Source organism: Notolepis coatsorum (assembly GCF_963971535.1).
Source record: "Notolepis coatsorum genome assembly, chromosome: 9".
Taxonomy (NCBI): domain Eukaryota; kingdom Metazoa; phylum Chordata; class Actinopteri; order Aulopiformes; family Paralepididae; genus Notolepis; species Notolepis coatsorum.
This window is the reverse complement of record NC_140173.1, coordinates 65,243,480-65,256,236: the sequence shown is the minus strand read 5'-3', so window position 1 is coordinate 65,256,236 and position 12,757 is coordinate 65,243,480. Positions and strand designations below refer to the sequence as shown.

The following is a 12,757-nucleotide window of genomic DNA, read 5'->3' as shown; positions in this document are numbered from 1 at the left end:
TAGACACTGTGGTTCAGTAGCAGCAGCTAGTTATTGTCTGTGGTTCAGTAGCAGCAGCTAGGCGTTGTCTAGACACTGTGGTTCAGTAGCAGCAGCTAGTTGTTGTCTGTGGTTCAGTAGCAGCAGCTAGGCGTTGTCTCTAGACACTGTGGTTCAGTAGCAGCAGCTAGACACTGGTTCAGTGGCAGCAGGTTTGTTTATTCAATACATTTGATTGGAACATGAACAAGTAAAAATCAAGCTTTTTTGGTTGAATTGAATGAATTACCCTAAAATGTCACACTATCTTTACCCTAATATCACCAGCTTCTGAACAGAACATTTTATCCTCCGTCGGCCATGGAAACACTGTTTGAAGAAAGAAACGCAATTACGAGATAATTCACTACGACAATTTGATTGTACATATCCGTTGAGTGATTTCTTCAAGGCTGGAACACGGATCCCTTCAGCTGAAGGTAAGAGTTTTAATACATTTCTAGATTTTAAGGAAGAGTTAAAAAAAAATCCTTTCATAACTATTTTTCGAAGGGTCCATTTAGGATGGTGTTTAAAACAATTTTGTTGATCAGTATAACATTTTTAATGCACCGTCATCCTCAAGAGCATCCCCAGACAAACCGAAGCCAATTGTCCCTGCCATGGCTCCGCCCCCAGTCCTGCCTCCTGACTCATTTGAATAATGTGACGCAGCCTGAAACCATTGATGTAAAAACTGTAACGTCACCTCTGATGGTTCCATGTTCGATTTTTTTTGCGCACAAATCGCACACAATGGTTTGCTGCTACAAGTTCCTCCAAAACCGAGAATTCCTCTTCAATAGAAAAACTGACCAGGTCTGCCTTTCATGATTTGTCACTGAACCTCTACATTTCCTGAAGACGAACATCTTTAATTTTCCATACTGTCATACATACATGATTGTACATTTGTAGATTCTCACAGAAAAGGGAGTGTTAATGAATCTTCTGCTCTCAAAACAGGTTCCTAGACTGTATATCACCTTGAAGTGAAGGTAAACATCAATGACCGTTTTAGTTGTCATCTTTTGATGTAACTATTTTCACTTTTCTCTTTACCTAGGAGCTAAGTTCTTGCTGCCAGTGAGAGGATTATTTTGCCTGCTGTGTAGAGAGTTTTATGGGGACTCTATTTGTGCTGAAGAGCATGTCACAACTCGTGCTCACAATGAGAAGTACAAGGTATTTGTCTTCTGGATATTTAATGGTCCACAAAAATTACAAGGTATTTATCTGCTGCATATTAAATGAGCCACAAATGGTCAAGTATTGATAAAGTTGGTGTTTCCCTGATATATATTGAGTTTAAACATTTCTCTTTGTTTGTCACTTCACGGCTTGCAAAGTGGAAAATAATGCAGTCAAATATATGCCAAGTTAATTTAGGTCATTTTTCATTACTAATGTTTTGAGCTTGTGTTTTTAATTCCTTCACCAGAAACAAATGTATGAGAATCCACTCTACGAACAGAGGAGGAACCTGGACCGCCAGGCTGGGCTAGAAATAGAGAATAGTAGCAAGAAGCGGAAACATGATGATGAGGATGGAAAAGAGAAGGAAGAAAAACCCAAGCACAAAAAGGATAAAGAGAAAAAGGAGGAGAAAGAAGAGAGAGCCAAATCTAAAAAAAAAAGGAGGAAAAGCCCAAGCAAACCAAAAGACAAGAGGAGGAGAAGTCTTTGTACAGCAAGAAAGATGAAGATGAAAAGTACAAATACAGTAAGAAGGAGGATCCTGACAGATGCAGTAAAGAGGAGGACGAGAGGGCCAAGTATGGTAGGAGAGAGGAAGATGATGGATACAAATATAGCAGGGAGGAAGATCACAGGGAAGAAGAGGATGAGATTCAGATTGGATGGAGAGAGGATGAGTACAGACACAGCAGACCCAAACATGATAGGAAAGAGGAGAGATGCAAACCAGAGAAGGATGAGGGAAGATTTAGGGGTGATGAGGAAGGTAAGCTGAGTAGAAAGGCTATGCATTCTGAGGAAGAGAAGCCTGTACCCAAAAAGCAGCTTGCGTCTCCAGCTAAACCCTATGATCCAATGATCCACGCAAGGACTTCTGTGGTCCCAGTCCCGCAATGAGAGCAAAGCTTTGCAAGCAAATGATCGAAACAGCCAAAGCTGCCCCTACAGAAACGGCCAGAGATCCCTAACCTACCTTTGGAAAGTTCACCTGGAAGAAAAAATAGGACATGCTCGGGAAGGAAGCAGAGAAAGTGGCTGCAGAGTTCCTCAAGGAGCGACAGTGGCTCAGGAGGTAGAGTGGTCGTCTGGTTGTCTGAAGGTTCCTGGTTTGATTCCCATTCCTCTCGGGCAGCGTGTTGATGTGTCCTTGAGCAAGACACTTAACCCATAATTGCTCCAGATGAGCAGCTTGGCACCTTGCATGGTTGCCCCCGCTGTCTGTGTGTGAATGGGTGAATGTGAGGAACAAAATTGTAAAGCGCTTTGGATAAGCTACTATATAAATGCACCATTTACCATTTCAAGGATGATGAGGCTGCTGCAGTGGAATCGATTCAACCAGAGGATTCTTTTGCAAAGTTGATGGCTGTTGAAGGGGTGACAGTGGCTCGGGAGGTAGAGCAGTCGTCTGGCAATCCGGAGGTTCCCGGTTCGATTCCCGCTCCTCCCGGGCAGCGTGTTGATGTGTCCTTGAGCAAGACACAACCCCTAATTGCTCCTGATGAGGAGGTTGGCACCTTGCATGGTTGCCTCTGCCGTTGGTGTGTGAGTGAATGGGTAAAATGTGAGTAACTAATTGTCAAGCGCTTTGGATATATTACCATGTTGCTAAAGAACTTGCTCTCAAGCATACAGGCCCAAATTTGTTTCCTCCACACTGGGTGTCTCGGGGCAGGATACGCCCAAACATGCACCCGCCATGATCCTCAGGAAAACATCTGGCACTTTTGCTAAACCTGCACCTTTGAATACCTTCCTCTCTTATCAGACCACAGAATCCAGGTGTTTTAGTGCCTCTGCCACTTGTCAATCCAGCTATTGTAACGTTTACCCCAGAGCAAACGACAGACTCTGCTGTCTGTTTTGATGTAATTTCAAAGGCTTTTGGTGGTGAGGAGATCCCAGTAAAGGTTGTTTCTGAAGGGGAAAAGCCTCCATGGAATCAATAATGTGTGGATGTTTTTGTACCAGTAAAATTAACTAAAGGGTAGCGAACTAGTTTCATTACTTGTTTGTAGACTAGCTAGCTGATATACTTTACGAATACTGACTGAGTAGATTATGCAAACTCTTCAGGGAAGCAGATTGGATATCTGAAATGGTTTGATTCTGTTGATCTCCAGGGTGAAGAAAACTGCATTTGGAAAGTGCACCATAAAACATCTGCTACTCGTTACAGCGCCATCACGAAAAAGAAGATTCAGACAAATATTCTCAAACACTGTTATGGAAACATATTGCTCTGTATTGTTTACTCCTCTTTCATCAACTACTCTGCTTAATGTCGTTCTGTGTAGCTAGTGCAAACAAAATGCTTGTCCTGTAAAGGTTGTTGCATTAGTTTCAAATAAAATCGAGTGAAAACAGTGCTTCCTTATCTCATTATATTGAGTATCATGTAAACGGTAGATCACCTCCCATGTAGCAGTGATGTCCAGTCAAATAATTAGGGGTCGATTTCTGTTGGAACAAAACCATATAGCATATATATACATATTATGTAACAGTTTTCACATTTCTGAACATGACTGATGCACTACATATCTTTGTTTATGAAATGCTTCCATTACATTGGTATTCACTTCTGTTGAATAAGTCCTTCCACATGAGTGAGTTATGATTAATTGTCATATGTGACAAGGTTATAGTTTGTTACCTTGTAGTTTACAACATTCCAGGAGGGGAAAGTAACTTAAGTGATTTTACTACATGTATGTGCAGTTTTGTGCATGTACTTTTGTTTTACAGGACTTTTAAAGTTTTACTTAACTACATTTCATAGCAAACATCCTACCTTTTCTTTACATTTATCTAACCTGCACCTTAAATAATTATATATATATATATATTTGATGCCTAAGGTGATAACTTGATAAAAATGATGCATTGCTTTGTTTTGTCTTTAAGCCAGCCGTGTTTGAGATGAAGCCATCACAGAAAGCAAGTGGAGCACTGACGACATAAACTTAATCCAAAGGTTTTAAGATGGAAAAGCTCCCAGCTATGAAATAAGATGTTTTAATAAATTCCTAGATTTTGGGGTAGTTGAAAAAATCCTTTCCTAACAGTTTTTTGAAGGGTCCATTTATGTTTGTGTGTATGTTAACACATTGGTTGCCAGCCGGATATGACGATTTATCGCTTGGATGCCAGCACGTTAATCAATGGGAGGACGAGCACATTTGCGAGCGATTAAACTATATCTTAAATTATGGCTGTGTCTAATACACCCGTCGCTTATCAATGACTTGCTTGCAGTCAACATGTACGAAACTGATTGTTTTTTCATCAGTACATTTCCGTTTTATACCGTTTTGAATAAGAGTATAGTTTCAGAGAGTTCTAGTAATTTCTGAGAAATTCCGCGATAATAGCCATTTACTGGAATACACAAAACACGTTGTCATTTTCCGGCTGATTTATGAATCGTTTTCAAATAAACGCTAGATTATCGAGAGTATTTGTGTTCTTATGCACGATACAAAAGCAGGCTGACAAATCATTTATTCGTGCCGCGCCCAACGTCACACACACACGTTGTGAACGCTATGAAAAACAACTCTGATTAACCCAAAACTTTTAACATAGATTCCTTACCTCAGATCAGATGTTCTGCAAAAAGATTAATCCAATTCCTGATTGCCATTCCAAATATTGATCGCGTTTATTGATCCAACGTTATAGTCCGAAACGCATAATCGAAAGCTGCTCCGAACCTCGCCAGTGAATCTGGTAACAGACACTGCTTGCCAGAGATGGGGAAACCCTGGACCGGAGTTTTTCTCTGATGCACTTTTTCACTCAATCCAATGATGTGCATTACCATCGGCGAGACGATGGGGGGCGGTATTTGCCCTTTTCGAGCAGAGCCATTCCCAATGATAACGTCAGGCTGGACGGATGAAAAATGAATGTATATCGCAACTAAAAGAAATAATGATTAAATAACGAGAAATCTCGTTATTGGCAACCAACGCATGGCGGCCAATAACGAGAAATCTCATTGTTGGCAACCAATGTGTTAATGTTAAGCAAATGTTTTGTTGATCATTATCAAATTGTGTTTGTTATCAGAGTGCGCCGTCATCCCCAAGAGCATCCCCAGAGAAACGGAAGCCGATTGTCCCTGCTGTGGCTCCGCCCCCAGTCCCGCCTCCTGACCCATTTGAATACTATGACGCAGGAAACCATTGGTGCACAAACTGCAAAGTCACCTCTGGTTCCATGTTCGATTTTTTCACGCACTTGCACAGCAAATCGCATAGAAAGGTTTGTTGTACAAATTGAAGGGTTTTGTGTACAATGATGAAAATGTTGCATGAAAATGTTTAACCTTATTAGTAGGGGTGTAACGGTACACAAAAACCACGGTTCGGTACGTACCTCGGTTTTGAAGTCATGGTTCGGTACGGGTTTTGGGAAGTTTGGCTTTCCGTATTCCACTCAGGGGTGATGTAGTGTGCAGTAACTAATTGTACTTGTAGGGCTGTCAACGAATATTCTATATTGAAATGAATAATCGATTTGTTAAATAAAAAATTATTATATTAGATTGTGAAAAAAACAGCCCCCGGTGGGCGGTTGTTAGTGGTTAACATACTGTTGTATTCGTTCGGTACACAGCCGCACTGAACGGTTCGGTACGGATACGTGTACCTTTACACCCCTACTTATTAGTACATGTTCCATCACTAACCTCTCCTTTCTAGATGGATTGGATTCAGTGCATATCTCTATACTTTTAAATGTGTTTTTATCTTGCCATTTCACAGACGCTGGATCCATATGACAGACCTTGGTCTTCAAATTCCTCCAAAACCGAGAATTCCTCTTCAATAGAAAAACTGACCAAGCCTGCCAAAGGTAGTCCACTGTAATTTTTGTCATTGAGATCTGCCTTTCATGATTTGTCACTGAACCTCTAAATTTAGTTAGCAATCAATTACTTCTAGGTTTTGTTTCCTACTGGATCTCTACTGCAGTTTTCTGTCCCTGAAGGCAAACGGTTGCATCAAGAAGAAAACAAAGATTTACTCTTGCAGAGGGATTCACATATGGAGTCTTGTCAATCCACTCATTGTTTTTTGTTTTCTACAAAAGTGTATATTATTGTAAATGTGATGCGTTGAAGTTTTGCACTGTATTAACTTTCTTTCCATCTTGGAAATTCATGCTAACTGAGTTAGTCTTGTATTCATTCATGTTAACTACTGAGTTAGTCTTCTATTCATTCATGTTAACTATTGAGTTAGTCTTCTCTTAATTTCAAACAAACTGCTGTTGCTGCTGGTGATGTAAAACGCATCACTTCCTCTGTGCCGGATGATTTTCCTGGGAATGTCCTACCAGACACCAGTGTTTAAAACGACCAAGAACAGCAAATGTAAAAGCATTCACAAACTGGGTATAGATAGAATCACTATTGTGTTACATCAATTGGCAATAGAGAGTGGCAAAATACATTTATTTATATGAAAAAGTTTGAGATTACTACTTTAATGAACCTTCTGCTCTCACAACAGGTTCCTAGACTGAAAATCGCTGTGAAGGTAAACATCAATGACTGTTTTAGTTGCTATCTTTTAATGTAACTATTTTCACTTTTCTCTTTACCTAGGAGCTGAGTTCTTGCTGCCAATGAGCGGATTCTATTGCCTGCTGTGTAGAGAGTTTTATGGGGACTCGATTTGTGCTGAAGAGCATGTCACAACTCATGCTCACAATGAGAAGTACAAGGTATTTGTCTTCTGGATATTTAATGGTCCACAAAAGGTCAAGTATTGATAAAATTGGCATTGGCAGTAGATATTTTCCCTGATAAAATTGAATTTATGTAGAAGAGATATTTCTTTTGTTTGTCATGTCACAGCTTGCCTAACAGAGTGGAAGATAATGCAGACGAATATAAGCCAATAGTTAATTTAGGGCAGATTACTAATGTTTTGTGCTTTTGTGTTTTTAATTCCTTCACCAGAAACAAATGTATGAGAATCCACTCTACGAACAGAGGAGGAACCTGGACCGCCAGGCTGTGCTAGAAATAGAGAATAGTAGCAAGAAGCGGAAACATGACGATGACGATGATTATGAAAAAGAGAAGGAAGAAAAGCCCAAGCTCAAAAAGGATAATGAGAAAAAGAAGGATGAGGAGAAGAAGGAAGAGAAACCCAAATTTAAAAAAGAGGAGGAGGAAAAGCCCAAGCAAATCAAAAGAGAAGAGAAGTCTGTGGATAGATACAGTAAAGAGGAGGAAGAGAGGGCCAAGTATAGTAGTAGAGAGGAAGATGATGGATATGAATATAGCAGGACTGAGGATACGCCCAAGCATGGATGGAGAGAGGATGAGTACAGATACAGCAAACCTAAATATGATAGGAAAGAGGAGAAGTCCAAACCAGAGAAGGCTGAGGAAGGTAAGCAGTTTAGAAAGGCTGAGCATTCTAAGGAGGAAGAGAGGCCTGTACCCAAAAAGCAGCCTGCGCCTCCGCCTCCAGCTAAACCCTATGATCCACCCAAGGTCTTCTGTGGTCCCAATCCCGCAATGATAGCAAAGCTTCGCAAGCAAAGTATCGAAACAGCCAAAGCTGCCCCTACAGAAACGGCCAGAGCTGCCCAAGCTACCTTTGGAAAGTTCACCTGGAAGAAAAGAGAGGACATGCTCGTGAGGGAAGCAGAGCAAGTAGCTGCAGAGTTCCTCAAGGACGACGAGGAAGCTGCTGCAGTGGAATCATCTCAACCAGATGATTCTGTTGCAAAGTCGATGGCTGTTGCTAAAGGACTTGCTCTCAAGGTGACGGACCCACGTCTTCCTTCACGTGCTCCTCCAGAGTGGGTGCCCATGGGAGGTAGGTTACGCACAGGCATGTGCACATATAAATATTAGGTAAAGAGAGAGATTCCCCATATTCCATTGCACCTCCACCTTTGAATAACTTCCTCTCTATCAGACCACAAAATCCAGGTGTTTTAGTGCCTCCGCCACTTGTCAATTTAGCTATTGTAACGGTTACCCAAGTCACTCCAGCCCCACAAACCTCAGAACCACAACCAGCTTCCCAAACCAAGCCTCAAGCCCAGTCTCCCAGCTAGGCAAACACAACCCAAACCAGATCCCCAATGAAAGCAAATCCAGCCACAGCCACCCCTGAAACCCCAGACCCAGCCATCTCCTAAAGTTGAATCAATATGTTCCCCATCAGATCCACAAATTAAGCCACCCCAACCAGGAGAACTCATTAAATCAGTCCAACCCCAGCTATCTCCATAAATTGAGCGAACCCAACTCAAACCTATTTCCCAACTCCAACCAGCTCTGGACTGGTAATCTGGCATAGACCTAGATTGAGCATAGGGCTGACTCACAGCCCAAAAAAACAAAGCCTGAAGATGCCCCTACAAATGTGGATAAGCATGACGAGAAGGAGTAAGTCACACCTGAAACCCTGGGTCTCCCGTCTGACATGATGTCCTTAGGTTTTGAGTATGATTTCAACATTGAGTAATACTATAAAATTGTCATAGTGAAAGGGTTTTTGTTTTGAGATGTAAATGACTTGAAGACTTTTAGTAGTAACCCACACATCCCCTTTCTTTTGGAGAAAGGCAGCTTGGAATTGAGTTGACGTGAGTGAAACTCAACTCGGACCCTTCGATAAAATCTCAACTGTCTTTGCAAACCATTTGTAAATTTGATTTATTCCTTGTTCTGCACAGCAAATATTTTAGTTTTCCTCTTAAAAGATTCAGTACAATGAAAATGTAGTTTTTCAATCGTTTAATTTTAACACATTCCCTGCCACGCTTATATCCATCAATGTTTGATCACTGCCACCAGTCTAAGCCTATGGAGATGTTTACCTTCTTTGCAGGCCTATAACTTTTTTAATTGTATTGCTAAATTGACATTACTATGGCCCATTCAACATCGATTATCTATCGTTCGGGATGTAGGAACGTTTTACTTTTTCATTCATAGGTTCATATGAAAATACCCACTAGAATATAAATATGTTTTTTATCGTTCTGCAGTAATTCCTAGAACGTGAGATATAGGCATAAACGCATATATAGATTATCAAATGCCGTTTGTTGGCGATACATGCTATATTAAAAATTTCAACTGTACATGATCCTAAACGTTATGACTGATCATGCGCGGGTGAACGGGGGGGGGGGGGTCGTTTATAATTCTGTGATCGTCGGTAAATGCTTTATGTAGTATGGGTGATATATTGATCGGAGCGGTTTGCATGGATAATAATAAACAAACACGCTGAAAATTACGTCAGTGTCCTCTTACCGTTGGCCGGTGAGACTGGAGCAAAAAGATCCCACTTATTTGACGGCGATCGAGTTGATCCATTTCCGGTTTGTATAATAATAATAACAGCCCAAATCATGTCGATTATTGAGTTATGGCAGCGATCCATATACACGGTGTGTCTTGAGTCCCGCGACAATATGCGAGTGCCGGACGCATTTCCAAGACGCACCGAGATCGACTCGTCCATTTCCGGTTTGGCAACTCGCCAATCATCCACCAGGGGGCAGTATTTAAGCGTTGCAGAGTTGTGCATGCTTCCACTGCATCAGACGAGGCTCCATGAGGGAATTATGAATAACATGGCGAAAAAATGAAATATGATCTCAATAACGTTGTACGCCGTGGTTTGGCAGAATTCGCATGAACTTGAAACACGTCGTACAACGGTATTGGCGCAGAATGTGTTAACAGAAGGTATGTAGACATAAAATAACCAAAAAGGTTAGAAATGTTATTGAAATTGTTGTGAAATTGATAACTAAATCCCTTTGGTGTCTATCCCCCTGGATATCAACATAATTAAGCCATTCAGATATCCAATCTATTTCCTTTGAAATATTGCATCATATACACAGGTTACCAGTCTTGTCAGTTGTCAGTAGTTGTACACAATTTAGTACATTTTAGTGGTTCAGAAACATTCACAGCAACTGTGAGCATTTATTTATCACCTGCTAGCGCAGTCGGTCAATGTTAATCTCCCATAGCAAGTGATCAAATGTGCTTGTGCATTTGTTTACATTTAAAAGCTTAATGTATTAACTCTTTCTTTTTTTTTTTTGCTTTATTTTTTTGCGTTTATCGCTTTTTTCTGGTCAAGCATGACCGACAGAAACAGGTTGAAATGGGATGTAGAGCAGGGGAAGACATTCTGAGAAATGACGGCGGGTCCGGGAATCGAACTCGTGTCCCCCAGATCCGTGACGAGCACGGTTTTCCCCGACGCAGAAATAGCGCCGAGATATGCGGTGAGCTACGGGAGCTCCCCTGTATTAACTTTCACGGCCAACAATGTTTATATACGTTATTGGGCGCCAACCGTTAACTCATTCAGCGGCAGCTATTAGACAGGGCCCATCATAGCAAGGCCACGCTTTAAAAGATAGGAGTGCGTCACCTTGTTTGTAGAGCTATAACTATATTCTATATTATAGCTATGGATACAATACTATGGCCCATTTGACATCACCCATCTATCGTTCAATATGTGAAATATATATATGGTGAATATAAGTATGGTTTTAGAGCGGTCTGGGGTAATTCCCGAAATGCTGAGTTATAGCCTTATACGTCAATTCTACTATAAACGTTGCCGTTTCTTGCCTGTACACGCTACTATTCCCAAATCAAATCTATGTCATAGGTATTATTCATGAATGCATGAAAGGGGGGGGGGGTCGTTTCTGATTATTTGATTGCCAGTAACGGCATTCATATTGAGCACTAAAAACGCTTATCAACCCGATATATAAAAGCATTGCACGATCAAGCAAAAATGTACGTCAGATGGTCCTTATCTGTGATCGGGAGTATTACAAAAATAATATTCCAATTGTTTGATCGCCATCTGGTACATCCGATGTCCATTTGGTCCACGGCATAGCCCCCCACAACATATGGATCGGGATATTTGACGCGCTTCAATGGAACCGGGAGACCCGCTCCACTCGCCCGACAAGGAAAAGTGAGCCCAGAGACATTTGGCCGTTACACAGGCCAAGATACAAGGTTACAAAGGGTGCTCGATACCGCCGTCTAGCTGGATGTGGCCGGTATTGCACTTTGGCGATCTCAAGACTCATTCCCTATGGTAACACCAAGGTCCCTGGATGAATAATGAATACAAATATCGAATAAAGGAATAAACTACCAAAACCCGAGAAATCTCTGGTCTGGCGCCCAACCGCTGGCGAGTTAACCTGACTTATCTCGGGTTTGGCCTCCATTGAGTTAAGGGCCAAAAAACGTATATACGTTTTTGGATCGTTTTTTCCTTTTTTTCGATTTTAATATTCTATTCAATGTCACGGACCTGTATGTTGCCGTTAAAATAATATAGAATATAGATATAGCTCTACAAACAATGTGACGCACTCCTATCTTTAACAGCGTGTCCTAGCTAGAACAGGATGAGGAATATCCTCGGCCCTGAATGAGTTAAGATACTAACTTGACATCTCCTTTCAATGAACAGAAGGCCATGCCCCCTCAAAATACTGAGAGTTGGCTATGCTCAGAGAGGGTGACCTAAAATGGTTAACAAATCAAATTACATGATTGATCAGATGATGATCAAATGATTGCTATGGGAGATTAACATTGGATAACCTGTGCTAGCAGCCGCAGGTGATAAATTAATTGTCACAGTTTCTGTGGATGTTTTTGAACCACTAAAATGAACTATTGAACAAACTATTTTCATTACTTGTTTGTGGATTAGCTAGCTGGTATCCTTAACAAATACTGACAATTGACAGACTGACTGATGGGCCAATCACGGTAACCTGAGTAGATTATGCAATCTCTTCAAAGAAGTAGATTGAATATCTGAAATGTTTTATTCTGTTGATATCCAGGGGGATAAAGAGCTTTAATTTTCATTTTCACAACAGTTCCAACATGTTCGGTGACGATAAAACAATCTGAATCAATGAGATTGAAAAACATGATTTTCAATTGAACTGAATCTTTAATAATTTTAAGTGTTTCTTGTTTTCTTTCCTCTTTAAATGATTACAAGATGTTTTGATAAAGGAACAAGAATACTCACTGTTGTGAAGAAAACTGCATTTTACAGCACCATCATGGAAAAGAAGATACAGAAAAATTCTCACCATGTTATGTAAATATATTGCTCAGTATTTGTTGTTGTTGTTTTTTTACTCTTTCATCAACTACTCTTAGTGTAGCTAGTGTAAACAAAATGCTTGTCTTGTAAAAGTTGTTGCATTAGTTTCAAATAAAATCGAGTGAAAACAGTGCTTCCTTCTTATTAGTCAATATCTCATGAGTATCATCATGTAAACATTAGATCACCTCCCCTATAGCTGTGACTCATCAAATAATTAATTTCTTTAGTAACATTAACCATACAGCATACAGTAAGTTCTCCAAATTCTTTACACGACTGATGCACAATGTATGTTTATGAAATGCTTCTGTTACATTGGTATTATGTGTTACATGATTTCCACATTAGTGAGTCATAATGAATTGTCG

At 40.5% G+C, this 12,757-nt stretch overlaps 1 protein-coding gene across 1 annotated transcript in view; it reads left to right on the top strand.

The window, feature by feature from the left end:
- The window catches only part of LOC311234648 (uncharacterized protein), a 94,026-nt gene extending 81,517 nt beyond the window's left edge, over positions 1 to 12,509 (top strand). Inside the window, exons 8-12 of the mRNA XM_084321894.1 lie at positions 5,290 to 5,484; positions 5,988 to 6,078; positions 6,833 to 6,951; positions 7,190 to 8,060; positions 12,279 to 12,509. Of these exons, the coding sequence (XP_084178020.1) occupies positions 5,290 to 5,484; positions 5,988 to 6,078; positions 6,833 to 6,951; positions 7,190 to 8,060; positions 12,279 to 12,316 (1,314 nt within the window). The 3' untranslated portion in view covers positions 12,317 to 12,509. The remainder of the gene's footprint in view (positions 1 to 5,289; positions 5,485 to 5,987; positions 6,079 to 6,832; positions 6,952 to 7,189; positions 8,061 to 12,278) is intronic.
- The last annotated feature ends 248 nt before the right edge of the window (positions 12,510 to 12,757 follow it).